Here is a 22,161-nt window from a genome sequence, read left to right as displayed (position 1 = left end):
CGACTGCTGCCTTGGATAGCTCTCAGTTCCCACCTCCGCTGAACCAGGTGGACTCTCATGAGGCCAAGAAACATGGGAGATCAGACCTGCTGCTCCTGCGAGAGGCAGCCTTCTGCGATTGGTTTCCCCATTGGCTTCTCTCCCGCACTGCTGGCTCTGTTGGCTTTCCCTGGCCCAGTCCTCTGGCCCAGGCTGTCTCCTGCTTGCCCAACTAGTCAGGTGAAAGGCAGACTGTCCTTCTCAGGGGCCGCCTGCAGAGGAAGAGAGGGTGGGGCTGGTTTGGGACTCCCGTACCTTTCCTTTCGCAGCCCAGAGGTCCCTGGCCAGGTGATCTTGCCATCCAAGTCTTGCCAGTCCAGAAAGCCGTTGCCACTCCAAGGGGAAATCTCTCCCACCTAGGAGAAGGGGACAAAACAGAGCGAAGTTCTTCCTCTTGCCTGAGGGTCACTCCAGGGCAAAACCCCCAGAGCTCATCTCAGGAGGGGCGAGGATGGAGGGAGGAGGTTAGGATGGGACTAAGAGGCAGGAATGTGGAGAGGATTGGATAGGGTTAGGGGACTGGACAGGGAGAAGGAGGGAGCTGGGATGCAATTAAAGAGCAGGCCGTGGGGACTTGGAAAGGGAATAGGAGGCAGGAAAGGGCAGAGAAGGATCAGAAAATAGGGAAGGAGTTGGGACTGAATTTTGGGGACAATGCAGGGATCGTGATGGGCCGGGACAGGGCTGAAACAGGTGATAGCATTCCTAGAAGTAGATGGAAAACCCCAGAACTCACCAATCTCCTTTGTCGCAGGATGGCCGCTTCCGCTGGGTGATTGAAACGGAACTTTTGGGCTTTTCCCAGTTTTATAATGTCACCTGCAGGGAAAAGTTCCCGAGTCTCCACAGATAATCCCAATGTGCCAGTTCTCTCTCCCTACCCTGCCTCTGGTGTTCCCTCCACCTCTCTGCTGCACCCCACTGCTTCCTGGGGGAGAGAGAGAAGGGTGATCCTGGGCCCTCCACGGCCAGCACAACGTGGTACTCGGAGACTCTGATAGACAAGCTTTTGGAGACTCCTCAGTGGCCAGCCCTCTCCCCACCTCTGCCGCTCCTCCATCCCTGGGTTTTCAGGTAGAGTACTTTCACCTACTAGAATTAAGAGGATAGGGGAGCCCGAGGTTTGGGATCGCCCCAGGATGCTCTCTTCAGACCAACCCAGAGATCGATGCCTACTTGTTTTGTTTTGTTGTCTGTCTCCCCCTCTAGACCGTCAGCCCATTGTTGGGTAGAGATCGACTGTATTTGTTGCCGAACTATACTTTCCAAGCGCTTAATACAGTGCTCTGCGCACAGTAAGCGCTCAATAAATACAACTAAATGAATGAATTGGGAGTCACTGTCCTGCCCTTAGTAGGCACCGATTCAGGATCTTGGAGAAAACTTTGCCCAAGATGCCCACCCAATTCTCATAGGTTGAAGGGTCTCCCCACCCTTCTCCAACCACCCCTGGACCTGCCTTAGTTGGGCCAGACTGGAGGGGCACTGGATGTCTGGGACCACCCATCGCTTGGACTGAGTCTGGGAGGTCCAGATCGTCCTGGTTGGACCGAAATGAGGGAAAAGGCACTGCTAGTCCTTGGACTGGGCTCTGCACTGCAGATCACAGCGGCACGTATTATCATTTTTTTTACCGTTTCTGTCAATAGTTAGCACTCCCTCTATGCTATGCTCTGCCTGAGAGGTTCAGGGACAGTGACTTACAGGCACTCCCTGGCCCCCACAGGGGCATAATCTATGGTGGGGCGAGAGGTGATGAACTTCCAACAGACGCATATGGCGAGAATAAGATAAATTACAAGAATAGATACATTATCCATGTAGGTATTGTGTATATTTTGTGTATATAGGGAAGCAGCGTGGCTCAGTGGAAAGAGCCCGGGCTTGGGAGTCAGAGGTCATGGTTCGAATCCCGGCTCTGCCCCTTGTCAGCTGTGTGACTGTGGGCAAGTCACTTCACTTCTCTGTGCCTCCGTTCCCTCATCTGTAAAATGGGGATTAACTGTGAGCCTCACGTGGGACAACCTGATGGCCCTGTATCTCCCCCAGCGCTTAGAACAGTGCTGTGCACATAGTAAGCGCTTAACAAATACCAACATTATTATTATTATTATTGTTATTTTGTAATGATCACATTTATCGAGTGCTTACTGTGTGCAGAACACTATACTAGGCACTTGGGAGAGTACAGCGGAGTTGTTAGACCCATTCCCTGCCCACGGCCAACTTGCAGCCTAGAGGGGGAGACGGACATTAATGTAAATAAATAGATCGTGGAGACGCACCTTAGTGCCGTGCGGCTGAGGGAGGGGTGAATAGAGAAAGCAAATCGGGGTGAGGAAGAAGGGAGGGGAGAAAAGAGGAAATGAGAGCTTAGTCAGGGAAGGCCACTTGGAGGAGATGTGACCTTAATAAGGCTTTGAAGGTGGGGAGAGTCATTTTTCTGTCAGCTTTGAAGAGGGAGGACATTTCAGGCCAGAGGCGGAACATGGGCGAGAGGTCAGTGGCTGTGAATAGGTTTTTTTATTAATGATAGTAGTAATAATAATAATGATATTAAACGAGATCGAGATAGAATGATTAGGTTGGCGTTAGAGGAGCCAAGTGTGCAGGCTGGGTTGTAATAGGAGAGCATCTGGGTGAGTTACGAAGGGATAAGGTGATTGAGTGCTTTAAACATATATACATAAACACACGCATACACATATATTATATACATATATATGTATACAATTACCATCAGATGATAGCATTGAGCATAAATTCAGTGCTAGGAAACTGTCTTCCAGAACTAGGTTGCATTCATGCTTACAGTCAGCATTTACGGATATATCCGTACTTTATTTTAATGTCTGCCTCCCCCTCTTGCAGGCAGGGAGCATCTAGTATTCTGCACATTATAAGCAGGCAATAAATGCTACTGATTGATTGACCGAACAGTCTGAAGACTCTCAATCGGATTTATTGAGTGCGTACTGTGTGCAGAGCACTGTACTAAATGCATTAGGAGAGTTCTCAGTCCCTTTGGACTCAGTCCAAAGGGACCCTAAGGTCTGGAAGGAGAGACAGACTGTAAAATAAATTGTGGGGCTGAGGGTGGGTTAAATAAAAGGTACAAATCAGAGGGTAAAGGCGCTGCAGAAGGGAGAGGGAGTAGGGGAAATGAGAGTGTAGCTGGGGAAGGCTTCTTGGAGGAGATGGGATTTTAATCATTATTAGATGTTTCCCAGAAGTGCGGAACTGGACTCTAACGCCTGTACTGTGCCGTCTTGTTGCATCTTCTAGCATGGCCGCAGAGAATAAACTACACAGGATCAGGCCCTCTCCACATCCCAGCTTTACTCCATTGGCAACATGGGTTTTCTGTCCAATCTCCACAGTCAGCGGGGCCATGCCGAGGAAGAATCGGGATCTTACGGAACTTTTCAGAGCAGCCAAATTTACTATGCGATTTCCAGCATCCAGTTCTATTGACTTTTGGGACCAGCTACTCCTCCTGGCTAGAGAGCTGGATTTAAATGACGGAGAGACACAGGCTTCCATTTCTGGGGGGCAATGGACAGAGTGAGGAGCTGGAGTTAGCCTGCTCCACCCCTTGGAGTTGGAAAAGGCCTAGGGGAGGAGCAGAGATTTGCAGATGCACGTCTTGCCCCTGCGAGGAGGAAAGTGATGACACGGCCACAGCTGTGTTTCTGGTCCACCTAGGATGGGGGTCTTAATTAGAGGAGTGGAGGGGCCCTCCATGGCACGAGTGAGGGCTGGGTGTGGGTAGGTCCTCCTGCTGAGCTGGGGCTGGATGTAGGTGGAATCTAAGGGACACAGGTTGGGGGGAGGGGTAACTTTGGGATTCTTTAAAAAAATTAGACAATAGAAGTGGCATTCATAATGACGAGATGGAGCTTGGCACATTCCTTCAGCAAAAGTGGGCCTTAGCTATTGAAATTGCCAATCCCAGTGATTTTTCCCCATGCGTGGTCGTCACCTCCAGCTCTAGTATTCTAATCATCCAATACTAAAAGTGGATGGCAGATTGGCACCCCTATGACGAGTTGGTCTCACTTTTTTAGTAACATTTTCTTCAACTCAGTTCATCATTGAGGAGCTGTGCATGCTTACGATGGGGGCATAAGGCTCTTGATTTAGAGGCAGGCGTACCCCTGAGCGGATCTGCAAGGTCCGATATTAGCGACTATCTGATCTGAAGAGAGCAGGCCTCTCCCAAGGACGATGCTCTAAAAAACACCATTCATTGATTGATTACTCAAACACTGACTTGGGCACATAGTCCCTGTTCCTCCTTTATGTGATGATCACCACTCTGAATAGGGAAAGTCTCTAGCGGTCTGTCCGTACTATTTTTTGAGTGCTATCTCTGTGCAGAGCACCGTACTTAGCATTTAGGAGAGTTCAACGGAGTTACTACACAAGACCCCTTCCCTCAGGGAGTTTACAATCTATCAGAGGAGACAAAACTAGAGCCAATTACAAGGAGGGGGAAGCAACAGGGTTTACAGATATATAAGTTCGAGGGGAGGAGCTTAGGTGACGAATGGGGAATAGGGAAAGCAAAAGGGCTGGAACGGCAATTCATTCATTCATTCATTCAATAGTATTTACTGAGCGCTTACTATGTGCAGAGCACCGTACTAAGTGCTTGGAATGTACTATTCGGCAACAGATAGAGACAATCCCTGCCTAATGATGGGCTCACAGTATAATCGGGGGTGACAGACGGCAGAGCAAAACAGAACGAAACAAAAACAAGACCACATTATCATGATAAATAGAATCAGGGGATGCACAGCTCATTAACAAAATAAATACGGTAATAAATAATATATACAAATGAGCGCAGTTGAGGAAGAACGGGGAGGGGATAGGAAGGACTAATCAGGGAAGGCTATTTCTCTTTTGAGTAATTTTCCCAGTGTTTGCATCCAGTAGGGGATTAATAGAGACTATTACTGATGTTACTTCTGCTGCTGGGCTACTGATTCCATAGCCATCCACTTCAAGTCCCTTATAGGCCGGTGATTATTTCCATCATCACACAGCATCCCGATAGTCCACGATGCGATGATTTCTTTTCTAGGTATTAGTCTTTTTTCGGGTATTTGGCTCCGGCCCTCAGGCATACATCACGCATCAGAGTCTTTTGGTGAGCCCTGCTTAGTTTGGGTGAGGCAGGCAATTTGGGGAGACACTTTCTCAGAGACACTTTCTCGTTCCCTTCCCCACGTTGGGTGAGATACACAGGCCTAAACTGGGCTGCTCAGACATCAGGGTGCTGCTGAGTGGTGCTGCTATCTCTTCAGAAATTAAGCACTCACTAACCTGACCTGCCTAGTGTGTAATATCTTTTTGAGTACAGATATGAGGAATCCCACTGTCAACTCAAGTTAAGCTCATGTCGTTCTGCATTAGTGGTTATGGATTATTCCATCCCGCCATTTTCTCACCGTGACCCTCTCTAGCCAATAGCATGCAATGCATTCATTAGGGTTTGACTGCATTCTATGGCCATGGGGAACACCTCCTGGCAACCGCTCAGCAGCAGATCCTCTTGGGCCCTCATCCGACCTATCGTCAACTGATGAGTGAGACGCTAACATCCACTGTAATAATAATAATTATTATGGCACTTAAGTACTTACTATGGGCCAAGCACTGTTCTTAGCATTGGGGTAGCCTCAAGTTAATCAGATCGGACACAGTCCTGTCCTCTATGGGGCTCATGCTCTTATCCCCACTTTTATAGATGAGGTCATTGAGGCACAGAAGAGTTAAGTGACTTGCCCAAGGCCTCACAGCAGACAAGTGTGGAGCTGGGATTAGAACCCAGCTAATTAGATCACGTTTAACATCGCTACGATCCGCCTTTTCTTCTCCAACTAAACTGCTCTCACGTTAATACAATCCCTCCTCCTATCCCACCTAGATTACTGCAGCAGCCTCCTTGCTCACCTCCCAATCTCCTGTCTCTCCCCACTCCAGTCCAGACTTCATTCCGCGGCCCAGATCGTCTTTCAACAGAAACATTTAGGATGTCACCTCTCACTCCCAAAAATCTCCAGTGGTTGCCCATCTACCTCTGTATCAAACATAACTCCTCACCACCAGATTTAAAGCAGTCCATCACGTTGCCCCCTCCTACCTCACCTCACTTCTCTCCTTCTCCATCCCAGTCTACACACTCCGCTCCTCTGATGCTAACCTTCTCACCGGGCCTCGATCTCGCGTATCTCACTGCCGACCCCTGGCCGGCATCCTGCCTCTGGCCTGGAATGCCTTCCCTCCTCAAATCCGCCAGACAGTGACTCTCCTTCCCTTCAAAGCCTTATTGAAGGCACATCTCCCAGACTACGCCCCATTTTTCCTCAACTCCCACTCTCTTCTGCGTCGCCCTGACTCGCTCCCTTTGCTCTCCCCCTCCACCAGCCCCACAGCACTTATGTATATATCTGTAATTCTATTTATTCATATCGAAGTCCGTCTCTCCTCGTTCTGTGAACTCACTGTGGGCGGAGGCTGTCACTGTTCATTGTGATATTGTTCTTTCCCAAGTGCTCAGTGCTCGGTGCTCTGCACACAGCACTGAATAAATACGATCGGATGAATGAATAAACGAACCCAGGTCCTTCTGACTCCCAGGCCCATGCTCCATCCACTAAGTCACACGGCTTCTTGGCAGTATCAATCGTCGGGGGTTTACACTGGGAAGCCAAGTGTGGTCTGTGGCTGTGAAGGGGAAATCTCTACGCCTCTCGGCCACGGGGCAGGGATCCCACAAGGCGTGGAGTTTGCACTGTCCCCAGCGTTGGTCGGTCTTACCTTGTGACAGTCGGCAGGCGTCAATGACTTCTTTGCCATTGACGGCACAGCGGGCTCCCTGAGCAGGCTGCAGTGTAACCTCACCACAGACGCTGCGGATGGTGCAGTGGTTTCTCTCGATCCACTGACCCTGCAAGACTAGAGGAAGTGTTCCTGTTATCCTGGACTGGGGGTATCCACTTAAGGAAAAACCACCCTCTCTCCTGGGAGCTGGAATCCTCTGCAACGGGCCATTCAGGAATTGCAGCCCCACCCCAAGGAAAGAGCAAGAACGGTCCCCTGGGCTCCCAGGTGCTACAACATCCATGGACTCAAAAGAAACCCATCAGTCAGAAATCATTCCCTGAAAGAAGGTGAGAAGGTATTCACAGCAGCTTCCTTCCATAGTCTTCGGCTTACCAATATCCTGTTCCTGGTCCGAGTCAATCCGCCCGATCCTTGTGGTCCCTTCCTAATCAGACAAAACAGAAGCAATTTCCAAGATCCAGCTCCACGCCAAGAGGCAGGGAAAGCAGATCCAGGCCGTTCCCTCCAGAGCCCCTTCTCGGGCCAGGCCCCCATGACGGTCACCCTTCTCTTGGCAGTCTGAGAAGTTTCTCAAGAGTCAAACATACTCAAAAAGGCTGAACAGACCAGCCAACTCCCACCAGAGTCCCACCTTCTCCTTCCTTAAAATCCGATTGGATCTGTTCCCATTGGGAATTCCTGTCGGGTCAAAGATCCCTTTGGCTCTCCTGGGAAGCTTGGAGGTTCGAGCTGGACCAGCCAGGCTCATCCACATCCATAACAGAGACAAACAAGTGCTCGATTTTACCTTCCTTTGCTCAGATATGGGTTAGCAGGCCTGAGAGTCTAAAAAGGGCTTAGGTACAAAGGAAAAAAAAACCACCACACGTGGGGAAAGACTGAGAGAGAGACGGAGAGCACAAGCGAGCCAGAGAAAAAAACGAAGAGCGAGACAGAGACTGTGAGAGAGTGCAAGAGTGAGAGAAAAAGAACAAGAATCAAAGACCTAGAGAAATCGGAAAGGAGAGCAAGAGTGAGACACAAGGCCACCTGAGAGACAGGGTTCAAGACTAATTTCCACCTGTGTATTCTCTCCCAGCACTTAGTACCGTGCCCAATAGGTACTTAATAAATAATATTACTACTATTTTTGAGAGACAGGGAGCATTAGAGATCGTGAGAGAAAGAGACAGAGAGAGGAGGGAGAGGGAGAGAGAGAGAGAGAGAAAGAAAGCATATGCATGTGCCAGAGAGAGACAGAAATCAGTGACATCCATGCTTTGTGAGAGGCTGCTTCCTAACTGAATTCCTAGAACAAATCCCCAGGACATAACAGCAAAATGACAAAAATAGGAAGGGAATTCTCCACTTAATGATTCCCCCCAACACCACAGCAAGAATCGGCATTCTGCACCGCAACTCTGCCATAGAGAGACCACACTTCTTCACTCTGCTCAGATAAGTAATAGTATTAATGCATATTGAGCATCCACATGGAATAATTCTTTGGACTAAGCTCTTAGAACAAAATACGATCTCATCTGAAGGCTGAGGCTCTGCAACGTGGTGGGATACTAGGCACTGAAGTGATGACTCGGTTCGCCTCAGCTGCGACGATGTGGCCAGCCACGTCTATCGCCACTCCAACTACTCATCTCCATTATCGACCACCCACCAGGCCCAACTTTCTAAACCATTTGGATCCCTTTTCACGTTCCTTCTCTTTCTCCATCCTGACATGGATCCTCAGGAACTTCAACGTCCACACCAATGTTCCCAGTGACCTTTCCGCTTCCTCTCACTCACCAACTCTTCTGACCTCCTACTCCACCCCGCCCTCAATCACTCACCACCTTGGTCACACGCTCGATCCCATCATATCTATCTGCTGGGAAATCTCCAACCTCACCTATCTCTCCACTCTCCAGTCAACCCTTCACTCTGCTGCCTGGATCATCTGCCTGAAAAAATGTTCAGTTCATGTCTCCCCACTCCTCAAAAATTTCCAATCGTTGATCATCTACTTCCTCATCAAAAGCTTTATCTCGCTGATCTCCTATTACACCCCAACATACATACTGTTCTCCCCTAAAGCAAACCTACTCTTTGTACCTCAATTTCAACTATCCCAGTGCTGAACCGTCAGTCGGTCAAATGTATTTGAGTGCTTACTGTGTGCAGAACATGGTACTCCGTGCTTGGGAGAGTACAATACAGCAATACACAGACCCATTCCCTGCCCACAACAAGCTAGGGCTTGAAGTTCCCTCCCCTTTCACAACTGATAATCCACCACTCTTCTCGTATAAAATTTCGTCTCCAAGAGGCTTTGAGGTGCCTTTCCTGACTAACCCCTTATTTCCCCTATCTGCCCTCCCTTCTGCATCAACTACGTACTCGACTGTGTTCCTCGTAAGCTCTCTGAACGTTCATCCCAGACCCTCGGCACTTACGTAAATATCCATATACTCTACTACTTCCCCTTTCTCTAATTTATTTTAATGTCTGTTTACCCCTGTAGACTGTGAGCTGCTTGCCACTTAGCTGTGTGACTGTGGGCAAGTCACTTCACTTCTCTGGGCCTCAGTGACCTCCTCTGGAAAATGGGGATGAAGACTGTGAGCCTCACGTAGGATGACCTGATTACCCTGTATCTACCCCAGCGCTTAGAACGGTGTTCTGCACATAGTAAGCGCTTAACAAATACCAACATTATTTATAATGTTTACCAACTCTGTCGGATTGTACTTTCCCAAGTACCTAATTCAGTGCTCTGCACGCAGTAATACGATTGATCGATAAACAATAAACGGCTCCCCAAGATGACCTTTTACAAAACAACGTAGCCCATTCTAGAGGCGACCAGAGAGAAAAAGTACAAAGACAGAGTGAAGGCAAACCAGGGCTTGGCAACCTGCAGCTTGAGACAGGTCCTCGCCATTGCACCACCCAAAAACCTCCATGTGCTACCCTTCACACGCACAGCGTGCCTTCAGTTGGATGCCTCACCCCTTGGTTTATACGCCCACCCCGGGAAGCGGCACGGCAGAGCGGATATAGCACGGGCCCGGGAGTCAGGAAGTCATGGGTTCTAACCCCGGCTCTGCCACTCAGCCAGATATATCTGGATGCAGAAGCAGACGGGGCCATTTTAACCTGGGTTTCAAGAGTGTCAGTGAGGTTTCCCACAGAGCAAAGGAGTAGAGCAGGCTCAGCCAAAACTTCTTTCCCCATCAGATTCCTTGTCTGCTTAGAGCATCAGGAGGAGCCGAAGAAAAGTTAAAGCCAAGTTAGCTCCTTTCAAACACTGCTGGGTAGACATAGGGAAAACAAAGAATGACTTTCGGGAAGCTAAGTGAACGGGGCCAAGTGGACTGAGCCTCACCGTTGGACACAGGACCCCCGGCTCCTCTCCCCAGAGTCCAGGGAGGGGAAGAGACTTGGCTGAGATCATATGTGGGTTGAATGGGAGAGGTGAGTTGAGGATAATGAGCTTGTAAGATAAGAAGGATAGTGGTGGCGTCTACAGTGAATGGAAGGCCTGGGAAGGGAAGATGAGGAGTTCTGTTTCGGATACGCTAAATCTGCGGTGATAGCGGAATGTTCCCCAATGCCCACTGGGGGGAAGTGGCTTGCCCAAGATCACATGGAGTGTCAGCAGCTGAGCTGGGGAGGGAGCCAGGAGTCCTTAAACTCAAACCACCACTCCCAACCAACTCCCCCTCCCAAGGTATCAACCCAGCCTGATATTTAGCACAAAAGCAGAAGAGTCCGACTTTGCAGCAAGAGGGGCCATGTCAACATGGACACTTCGAAGCCAGCGACTCTTCATCACCAGGCCCTGGACCTTTCCCTCCTGGCCACTTAGGCCAGAGAGATGGACGGAGCCTTGTACCCCCAGGGGGCCTATTTCTAGTCCTCACCCTAAGGCGATAGAGCACAACTCCTGGGCTGAGCACGTCACTATCCAAGGCTAGCAGGTGAGGCAGGCTGGGGTCCGTGGCTTCCCCAGCCTTCTCCATGATCCCATCCACCTGGTACTGCTTCAGGAGGGTGTCCCAAGCGCTCCACATCTCAGCCCACTCTTGGGTCTGATGTCCTATCTGCAAAGAGACACAGAGAGGAATTAGATTTAGAGAAAGAGTACGACCAGTCTGGCTGTATTTGTCTCCTGCTAATCAAACGATGATGATAATATTTTCCAAGTGTCAGTCAGTCTCGTATTTACTGAGCGCTTACTGCATCCAAAGCACTGTGCTATGCCCTTGGAAGAATACAACAATAAGCTGACACATTCCCTGCCCATAGCGAGCTTAGAGTCTAGATGGGGAGACGAACATTCATGGAAATATATAAATTACAGATCGGGACATGAGTGCTTTGGGGCCGGGGGTGGTGAATACAGGGAGTAAATCATAGTGGGAGTGGGAAATTGATATCCATTTTACAGATGAGAAAACTGAGGTGCAGAGAAGTTCAAGTGACTTTCATACAGTCACAAAGCAAGCAATTGCCAGGGCTGGGATTAGAGCCCAGCTATCTTAACTCCCAGGCCTGTGAGGCCTTTCAACTAGCCCGTGCTGCTAGCCAAGCTTTAAGTTTTCCCACCACTGCAGCCCCCAGAAAGCCCACAGGCCTCCCCAGCCTGGGTGGAGGAACAAATGAGGAAGTTTGTCACTAGTGACTCCTCATGCCCTCGTGTTTTATTTCCAGCTCCTCACCCTACCCCTGCAAAAACCCAATACTGAGGGGCCTAGTTGAGAGAGCACAGGTTTGCGAGTCAAGGGATCCGGGTCCTAATCCCATCTCTGTCAATCACCTGCTGCACCTTAACTTCCTAATCTGTAAAATGGGAACTCAATATCTTTTCTCTCTCTCACTCAGACTGCGGGCAACCATGCGGGAGACGGGATTGGATCGCACACGACAGCATGGATCGGGGCAAAAGCATGGGCTTAGGAGTCAGAGGTCATGGGTTCTAATCCTGGCTCTGTCACTTTGTCATCTTGAGGGACTTTGGGCAAGTCACTTCACTTCTCTGTGCCTCGGTTCCCTCATCTGGAAAATGGGGATTAAGACTGTGAGTCCCAGTAATTTGGTTAAAATGTCTACAAATACTCCTCTGGCTGGGAAATAAACATCAAAGTTGGGAAAAACTGACAGTGGAGTAGTTTGTAAGAAATTAACATGAAATAGTTTGGGTTGACAGTGACTATAAAACACATTTTACTTTCAAAACATTTTGAAACTATTTCACCAACAAGCATTTCTATTATGAGACGAGTTTGGCTCACCAAGGCAAACTCATCTACCCCAGTGCTTAGAACAGTGCTCGGCACATAGTAAGCGCTTAACAAATACCATCATCATTATTATTATTATTACACGATAATACATGGCACACAGTATGCCCGTAACATACCATAAATGAAAGAAAATAATAGAATAATAGAACACTCTGCCCTGCCCTGTCCTTCTTCCTCCTGATGCTCCAGTATCCCTTCTAGACTGTAAATCCGGTGTGGGCAGGGATTGTCTCTATTGCTGAACTGTATTTTCCAAGTACAGTGCTCTGCACACAGTAAGCGCTCAATTAATACCACTGATTGAATGAGTGAATGAAGGAATGAATCAGTTCCAGTGCCAGCTCCTGGTACTTGCTGTGGCAGGAAAAGGAAACCTCAGACTCAGCCATGAGATTCTCTTCTTCCAGGCATCGGAGTGGAGTATTAAAGAGGGGAATGGAGGAGTTGTGGAGGTGGGTGGAAGGGAGGGACAGGGAATCTCAGAACTGTAGAATTTTGGACCTCAAGAGACCATCTTGTCCTTCTCTTGCCTCTGGGCAAGACCACTCTACCCACCAGAAAACCAGACTCTCCTGCTTTAAACAACTCCCAAAGAAAGGCCCTTTCCAGCCTCTCCTTTGTAACTCACCATAATGCCCAACATTCTTTATTAGAAAACCCAGATGCCCACGAGGGGCCCTTATCGTTGTGGTTTCCAGGACTCCGAAAGCCACAGATCCAGGACCACCGTGACCTGGGCCCGACCCCCTGCCCTATGGCTTCAGGCGTCCCGAGATACGTGAGCTCTCGGAATTACTGTGGGAGGCCATCTTCGTTGTTCTGGGAGAGCAGCAACCGAGGCAGAAAATGGGCACTGCTGGGCCTGGACAGTGGAATATCCCTAACTGCCTATTTGCTTGGGCTCGGGCCTTTTCAGACCCTTTTTTTAAATGGGATTTATTAGGTGCTTACCGTGGTATTTATCAAGTACTTACAGGACTACTAAGCACTGTTCTAAGCACTGGGTAAATCTGGGGTAGACATAAGTGAATCGGGTCATACACATCCCGGTCCCTCATGAAGCTCACGATCAAAGTAGGAAGGAGAACAAGCACTGAATCCCCATCTTACAGATTAAACTGAAGCATGCTGAAATTTAGTGGCTTGCCCAAGGTTACATAGTAAGCAAGTGGAGGGCCCAGGATTAGAACCCAGACCCTCTGACTTCCAGGCCCGTGTCCTTTTCACTAGGCCATGTCTCTGGCCTAGCGCTGTTCAGCATAAATGCAGGAACCCAGTAACATCTGGGTCATCGTAGTGAGGACCGGACCCCCAGGGTACTCAGACAGGACACAGCCCACCATAATAATAATAATATTGATGGTATTTGTTAAGCGCTTACTATGTGGAAAGCACTGTCCTAAGCGCTGGGAGGAGGGATACAAGGTGATCAGGTTGTCCCACGTGGGGTTCACAGTCTTCATCCCCATTTGACAGATGAGGGAACTGAGGCACAGAGACGTGAAGTGAATTGGCCAAAGTCACACAGCTGACAAGCGGCGGGGTTGAGATTAGAACTCATGACCTCTGACTCCCAAGCCTGTGTTCTTTCCACCGATCTACTCTGCTTCTCATGTCATCCCCTTCCCCCTGCACCGGCCCCCATCAGCTCACTCACATCCAACTCCCTCATCACCATCTCCTATCCCCGAACACTCCCTCCAGCCTCAGTCAAGTGCATTCTGTGGAATCCTCACTCCATTATGGGAAAGCTTCCCTTCATCCTTGGCCGGCTCCTGATCCAGTCACTGCTCCTCCCTGCCATTACTGAAAGCTGGCTCTCCCCTGATGACACAGTCTCCCCTGCTGCTCTCCCTAGAGGGAGCCTCATCTTCACCCATTCCCCGAGACTCACTGGGAAAGGGGAGGTGTAGGCCTCCTTCTCGCTCCCCGGTGCTGCTGCTTTCATACTATTCCATCCATTCCTTTTTCTCCTTTGAAATCCACATAATAATAATAATAATAATGTTGGTATTTGTTAAGCGCTTACTATGTGCAGAGCACTGTTCTAAGCGCTGGGGTAAACACAGGGGAATCAGGTTGTCCCATGTGGGGCTCACAGTCTTAATCCCCATTTTACAGATGAGGGAACTGAGGCACAGAGAAGTTAAGTGACTTGCCCACAGTCACACAGCTGACAAGTGGCAGAGCTGGGATTCGAACTCATGAGCCCTGACTCCAAAGCCCGTGCTCTTTCCACTGCGCCATGCTGCTTCTCATATCATTCGCCTCTACCACCCGCTGCAGATACTAGTCACGGTCATCTACCGCCTCCCACCTCCACCCCCACCCTCCAACTTTTAGAATCATTTTGATCTCTTTTTCCCATTTCTTCTCTCTTTCTCCATCCCTACATTGATCCTTGGGGACTTCAAAAGCCACGCAGATGTTCCTGACATCCCTTCTGCCGCCCGCTTTCTACCGCTCCTCAGTCAGTCAATCGTATCAAGTACTTACTGTGTGCAGAGGACTGTACTGAATGCTTGGGAGAGCGCAGTTCAACAAGAAACAGACACATTTACTGCCCACAAAACACTAATGGTCTAGAGGCAGGAAGACGGACATTAACAGAAATAAATTACAGATACGTACGTAGATGCTGTGGGGCTGGGAGAGGGGATGAATATAGGGAGCAAGTCAGGGCGACACAGAAGGGAGTGGGAGACGAAGAAAGGGTTTAATCAGGGAAGGCCTCTTGGGGGAGGGGGTGTCTTCAATAAGGTTTTGAAGGCAGGGAGAGTAACTGTCTGTCGGAAATGAGGAGGGAGGGCGTTCCAGGTCAGAGGCAGGACGTAGATGAGAGGTGAGGTATACAAAATCGAGGTACAGTGAGAAGGTCAGCATTAGAGGAGCAAAGGGTGTGGGCTGGGTTGTGCAGTAGAAGAGTAGCAAGGTGAGGTAGTAAGGGGATTGAATGTTTTAAAGTCAATGGGGAGGGGGTTTTGTTTGATGCGGAGGTGGATGGGCAACCACTGGAAGTTCTTGAGGCAAGAGGAAACATGGTCTGAACAGTAGAAAAATGATCCGGGTAGCAGAGTGAAGGATGGACTGGAGTGGGGAGAGTCAGGAGGCTGGGAGGTCAGCAAGGAATCCTTATCCTAACCCCCAACCCTTCATCGGTCTCGTACCAGCCCTGGATCACCTCCACAGTCCTTTGCTCCTTCGCATTTCTGCAGTCGAAAATCTAGACCTCGAGTAGACCTCATCCACAAGTTTATCCTTGTGTGCTTTACCTCTGCCCTCTCCTCGGCCTGGCAAGATGATTTCTCCATCCTTATCGATTCCCATGCCCGTCACCCTCACCAGGTGTTTCAGATATTCAACTCCCTCCTCAAATCCCCTGCCTCCCCCATCTCTTGCCCCTAATGACCCTGGTCACATACTTCATTGAGAAAATTGAAATCATCAGGCATGATCTCCCTAAAATCTCTTCTGCTCCTCTCCAGGCCCTTCTTTGACTCTCCCATCTTTCCAGCATTATCTCAAGAGGAGAGCTTCTGCCTTCTTTCAAAATCCACCTCTTCCTCTGACCCCATTCCTTCGCATCTTCTCATACCACTTGTTGCCCCCCTCTCCTTCCCTGACTGCCATCTTCAAATGTTCGCTCTCCAGTGACTTTTTCCCCACCGCTTTCAAACATACTCATGTCTCGCCATCCTAATTAAACTCTCCCTTGGCTCTCTCCAGATATCACCTCATCTCCCTCCTACTATTCCTATCCAAATTCCTTGAATAAGTTGTCTACACCTGCTGTCTCCAGTTCCTCTCCTCCAATTCTCTCCTTGGCCCTCTCCAGTCTGGCTTCTGCCTCCTTCACTCCACAGAAACAGCTTTCTCTACATTCACCAGTGACCTCCATCTTGCTAAATCCATTGGCCTCTACTCCATCCTAATCCTCCTTGACTATTCAGCTATGACACTGTCAATCCACCCGCTTCTCTTGGATTCATTATCTCACCTTGGCTTCACTGACACGGACCCCTCCCTTGGTTCTCCACCTATCTCTCTGGCCACTCATTCTCGGACTTTTTCGCAGGCTCCTCCTCTGCCTCCCACCCACTAACTGTGGGAGTCCCTCAGGGCTTGGGACCGGGTCCCCTTCTATTCTCCACTCCCTTAGAGAACTCATTCACTCCCATTGTTTCAACTACTACATCTATGCAGATGATTCCCAAATTCTCATCTCCAGCCCTGATATCTTTCTCTGCAGTCTCGCATTTCCTCCTGCCTTCAGGACATCTCTACTTTGATGTCCCATGGACATCTCACATTAAACTCAAATCAGAATTCCTTATCTTCCCATGCACACTCCGTCCTCCCCGACTTTCCCCTCACTGTGGACAGCACCACCATCCTTCTTGCCTCACAAGCCCACGACCTGGGCATTATCCTTGACTTATCTCTCTCATTCAATCCACGTTTTCACATAGTCAATCCACGTAGTCAACATGTCGCTAAATCTTCACAACATTGCTAAAATCTGCCCTTTCCTCTCCATCTACCATGTTAATCCAATCATTTAGTGTGGCTCAGTGGAAAGAGCATGGGCTTGGGAGTCAGAGGTCTTGGGTTCTAATCCCAGCTCCACTTGTCAGCTGTGTGACCTTGGGCAAGTCATAACTGCTCTGTGCCTCAGTTACGTCATCTGTAAAATGGTGATGAAGACTGTGAGCCCCACGTGGGACAACCTGATTCCCTTGTATCCACCCCAGCACATTGACAAATACCAACATTATTATTATTGTTATTCATCCTATCCTGCCCTGATTGCTTTATCAGCCTTCTTGCTGACCTCCCTTTCTCCTGTCTCTTCGAACTCCAGTCCATACTTCATTCCGGTGCCCGGATCATTTGGCTACAAAACGGTTCAGTCCACGTTTTCCCACTCCTCAAGAACCTCCGGTGGTTGACCATCCACCTCTGCATCAAACAGAAACTCCTTACATTTGGCTTTAAAGCACTTAATCACTTTTACTCCTCCTACCTTTCCTTGATGCTCTCTTTCTACAATCCAGGCCACGTACTTCACTCCTCTAATACTATCTTACTCACTGCACCTTCGCATCTTCTATCTCGCTGCCAACCTCTCACCTGTGTCCTGCCTCTGACTTGGCACACCCTCCCTCTGAGAGTCACTGTCCCCACCTTCAAAGTCTTATTGAAGGCACAACTCCTCCAAGACGCCTTCCCTAAATTCTCATTTTCCCTTCTCCCACTCCCTTCTGCATCAACCCTTGTGCTTGGTTTTGCTTTCTTTATTCACCTCTCCCTCAGCTCCACAGCAAAAATGTCCATAATCATAATTAATTAATGCCTGTCTCTCTGCAAACTCATATGGGGCAGGGAATGTGCCTACCAAACCTGTTATTTCATACTCTCTCAAGCACTTAGTACAGTGGTCTGCATTTAGTAAGTGCTCAATAAATAATAATAATAATAATGATATTTGTTAAGTGCTTACTATGTGTCGAACACTGTTCTAAGCACCGGCATAAATGCAAGCGAATAAGGTTGGGCACAGTCCTTATCCTACATGGTGCTCACAGTCTTAATTTTACAGGTGAAGTAACTGAGGCACAGAGAAGTTAAATGACTTGCCCTAGGTCACACAAGAGACAAATGGTGGAGCCAGCAATAGAACCCAGGTCCTTCTGACTCCCAAGGCCCGTGCTCTATCCAATAGGCCATGCTTCTTCCCTAAATATGATTTATTGATTGGTTGACTGAATAGGGGAGATTCAGGGCCCATGGCTAGGCCAGGCTCACACCCACCTCCTGCAAGAGAAGGCGGCCAGCACTGTTTGGCCTCATTCTCCCTCGGGGTCAGGCTCCATCAGCTCCTTCCTCCCATCTCCCTGCCAAAAAGAGCAATCTGAGGGCCTGCCCACCGAGTCCAGGGAGTGTTCACCCACTTCAAGGCTCTCCATCACCCAGAGAGCGGGGTGTAGCTTTCCCCTTCCCCTCTTTCTCCCTGGGTTTGGAAAACATCAGCCCCAGGGCACCAGGAATGAAGAGCCATGGGATAGGACCTTGTCTACAGGAGCATGACAGAAATTCTGAGGACAATGAAGAAGAGTAGTCCCTCTGAGACCACTATATGGCCTCAGGGAGTATCTGTGGCTACGCCCAGTATTTGTGGTTAAACCCACTACCCTCTCACCCACCATAACCTCTCTGCTCCAGTAGGCAACCTGAAACCCACCCCTCCTGTAGCCAGGGTGGCCACTGGAGGCACTCGAGATAGCAGACATTACAGTAAGTTTATTATTATTATGGTATTTGTAAGCTCTTATTATGTGACAAGCACTCTTCTCAGTGATGGGACTGTAAGATCGTTATGGACAGGGAACGTATCTGTTAGTTCTGTTGCATTATACTCTTCCAAGGCTTAGTACAGTGCTCTACACGTAGCAAGCATTCCAAAAATATAATTGATCAATTGGGATAGATCCAAGTTCATCACAGGAAAGTGATGTCACGTGCTCCACTTTGCAAAGTGGACCAACCTCACCTGAACTTCAAACTCTTGTTCTTTCCTTCATTCAATCATATTTATTGAGCGCTTACTGTGTGCAGAACACTGTACTAAGCGCTTGGAAAGTACAATACAGTAATAAAGAGAGACAATCCCGGCCCACAATGGGCTCACAGTCAGGGGATCCCTAGGGCCCCACTGGCACCAATATCACTGTGCTTCCATCCCAGGTCGGGATCAACATGGGTGCCGTGTTCAAACTTCAGAACTCAGTGGCAGATGGGGGGTGGGCACGGAGGGGGATGAACCCTTAAAAACAAAATACTGGAAATACAGGCATCCATACTGGATAGGGGACAGACCAGCTGAAAAATGGACTGTCTGGGTGAAAACAGGACAAATGCCCACTTTAAAAATAGTCCATCTACTCCACTGCCCTTCCCTCTGTGGCTTGGTAGTGGAAGAAATCATTTAAAGGTGCAGAGGTGAACCTGCCTGCCCAATCTCGGGAGAAAGAAAATGAACTAGGGAGCTCACTGAGCGCTCTACACCCAGCCAAATACACCCAACCCCCAGCACACCCACCTGTAACTCATTCTGGAGAACCAGTGCAGCCAAGCTTCTGTTCCTGCCATTGTAGAGGGGACTGAAGTTCTTCTGGACAAGAGAAGGATGCGAAGAGCTCAGTCTCTAGTAGCCTGAGGGGAGGTCCAGGTGTCTTCTAGGGATCATTATTAGGGAAAGAACTGGGGATTCCTAACCAAACCCCTAGGGAAGGAAAGGAGCAGAACTGATCCTGCTAGCTGCAACTCTCTGGCTATTGTGGACTTAGGGAAAGACAGGACAGGCAGAAATCTGACCAAGAGGCTCTCCTCCCCATGGCAGTATTTCTGGACTCCACAGAAGGGGCCCTGCTTCACCTCCAACTTCAGAAAGCCCCCTCTCAGCCACTGGTCTCAGGCAAAATGGGCCACCTAAGACTACAAGCCTACTGCTAGCATTGACAGTGCAGAGAGGATCAGTCTACTCCTCAGCCTCCATTCCTCCACCCATTCCCGGCTGCCTGGAAGCTGGAGCCTAACCATGGGAACATGCCCGCTGAGCCCAACGCTTCTCTGCTCCAGAGGTAAAGGTGGGCTGCGAGGGGGAGTACCGGAGGAGAGTGCGGGACCCTCCACGCACCATTTCCAAACTCAAAAGCATGGTCTTCAGGCAGTCGATCTCCTTACGCAGCTCTCTGATCAGTTTCACATTTGCATCCTGAAACAGAAAGAGTCAGTGAGGCTCAGGGTCAATGGCTTCTCCAGCGATTGGGAGTCATCAATTAATCAATCCATTTTTTTTACCCTATGCAGAGCACAGTACTGACCACTTGGGAGAAATACAACACGACAGTCCCCTACCCACAAGTTATTAGGGGACTTGTCCAATTGCAGTAGGAAGGGAAAAGGAGTTTGCTAAATAGAAGCAGCCTGATCTCTTCTCTGCCCAGGTCCTGCTATACAGTAAAATAAGAATCGCAAAACTCAACTTCAAGGAGATAACAGTGAACAAAAATAGTACGATGTTCTTTCAGAGCAAATCCACCAAGTCAGTGATAGGCTAATTCAAGGAAGGAAAACCCCAGGGGGCAAGTCAACTGAAAGGGCTGGGTGGGAAGGGAGAGGGAAGAGAGTTTGGAAGCCAGCCTGGAGGAATGGATTTCACCAGTGTTGAGGCTGGGGGATGTCCTGAGAGCAATCAATCAATAAATCTTATTTATTGAACACTTCCTCTGTGCAGAGCATTGTACTAAGCACTTGAGAGAATATAACAGAATTAGCAGACATATTTCCTGCCCATAATAGGCTTATGGTCCAGAGGGGGAGCAGACATTAATATGAATAAGTAATTTATAATAAATAAAGATATGTACATAGCGGAAAGAAGCGTGGGGTTGGGGGTGGGAAGAATAGCAACTGCCCAAAGAGTGAGGTGACGACAGATGATCACAGAAGGGAGAGCGAGCTGGGGAAAAGAGGGCTTAATCAGGGAAGGCCTCTTGCAGATGTGACCTTAGTAATGTGACCTTAGTAATGCTTTGAAGGTGGAGAGGGTGGTGATCTGGTGTACACGGAGGGGGAGGGACATCCGGACTAGGGGGATGACCCGGGAAAGGGAAAGGAAAGGGCAAGATAGATGAGATCGGGGCATAGTGCTGGTGCTAGAGGAGTTGAGTGTGCGGCCTGGGCTGTAGTAGGAGATTAGTGAGATGAGGCGGGGTCGGGCAAGCTGACTGTGCTTTAAAGCCAATGAGAGGAGTTTCTGCTTGATGCAGAGGTGGACGGGCAGCCACTGGAGGTTCTTGAGGAGTGGGGAAATGTGAACTGAATGTTTTTGTTGATAAATGATTCATGCAGCAGAGTGAAGTATGCACTGGAGTGGGGAGAGAGAGGAGGCCAGGAGGTCAGCGAGAAGGCAGATGCAGTAGTCAAGGTGGGATAGGCTGAGTGCTTGGCTCAGTAGGGCAGAAGTAGAGAAGCAGTGTGGCTTACTGGAAAGAGCACGGATTTGGGAGTCAGAGGACGTGAGTTCTTATCCCTCCTCTGCCATTTGTCTGCTATGTGACCTTGAGCAAGCCACTTAACTTCTCTGTGCCTCAGTTACTTCATCTGTAAAATGGGGATTAAGACTGTGAGCCCCATGTGGGACAACCCGATTCCTTGTATCTGCCCCAGTGCTTGTCACATAGTAAGCGCTTAACAAATACCATAATTATTATTATTAGTAGTAGTTTAGATGCAGGGGAAAGGGCGGATTTTTGCATGTTGTGATGGTAGAACTGACAGGACCTGGTGACAGGTTGAATATGTGGGTGGAATGAGAGGGATAAGTCAAGGACAATGCCAAGGTTGTGGGCCTGTGAGGGAAGGAGGATAGTGGTGTTGTCTACAGTGATGGGAAAGGGTCTATAGGAGGAAGAACAGGGCTGGGGTGGAAAGATAAGTTCAGTTTTGGACGTATTTAATTTGAGGTGTCAGCAGCACATCCAAGTAAATATATCTTGAAGGCAGGAGGAAATGCAAGATTGCAGGGAAGGAGAGAGCTCAGGGCTGGAGAGGTAGATTTGGGAATCATCTGCGGAGAGGTGGAGATTGAAGCCATGGGAGTGAGTTCTCCAAGGGAGTGGACGTAGAGCGAGAATATAAAGGAACCTAGAACGGAGCCTTCAGGAACCCCTATTATCAGAGGTTGGGAGGCGGAGAGGAGCAAGCAAAAGAAACTGAGAAGCAGCAGCCAGAGAGATAGGAGAACCAAGAGAGGACAGGGCCAGCGAATCCAACGTTGGTTAATGCTTCAAGGAGAAGGGGGTGTGTTCTACAATGTCAAAGGCAGCTGAGAGGTCTAAGAGGATTAGGATGGAGTAGAGGCCATCAGATTTGGTGAGAAGATGGTTTACTGGTTACCTTGGGACTATTTCTGTGG

General features: G+C 49.0%; 1 protein-coding gene across 5 annotated transcripts in view; it reads right to left on the bottom strand.

Annotated features, from left to right (window-relative positions):
- STARD9 (StAR related lipid transfer domain containing 9) overlaps nucleotides 1–22,161 on the bottom strand; it is a 106,851-nt gene that overhangs the window by 25,093 nt on the left and 59,597 nt on the right. For all 5 annotated transcript variants that reach the window (XM_029078391.1, XM_029078395.1, XM_029078394.1 and 2 more), the window contains 7 exons: nucleotides 19,879–19,956; nucleotides 19,282–19,353; nucleotides 10,800–10,979; nucleotides 7,270–7,321; nucleotides 6,871–7,008; nucleotides 776–858; nucleotides 295–395 (listed from right to left, as the gene is read on the bottom strand). In XM_029078391.1, the coding sequence (XP_028934224.1) occupies nucleotides 295–395; nucleotides 776–858; nucleotides 6,871–7,008; nucleotides 7,270–7,321; nucleotides 10,800–10,979; nucleotides 19,282–19,353; nucleotides 19,879–19,956 (704 nt within the window). The remainder of the gene's footprint in view (nucleotides 1–294; nucleotides 396–775; nucleotides 859–6,870; nucleotides 7,009–7,269; nucleotides 7,322–10,799; nucleotides 10,980–19,281; nucleotides 19,354–19,878; nucleotides 19,957–22,161) is intronic.

This window comes from Ornithorhynchus anatinus, chromosome 13 (genome assembly GCF_004115215.2).
Source record: "Ornithorhynchus anatinus isolate Pmale09 chromosome 13, mOrnAna1.pri.v4, whole genome shotgun sequence".
In the NCBI taxonomy this organism is placed as follows: domain Eukaryota; kingdom Metazoa; phylum Chordata; class Mammalia; order Monotremata; family Ornithorhynchidae; genus Ornithorhynchus; species Ornithorhynchus anatinus.
This window is presented reverse-complemented; position numbering and strand designations above follow the sequence as displayed.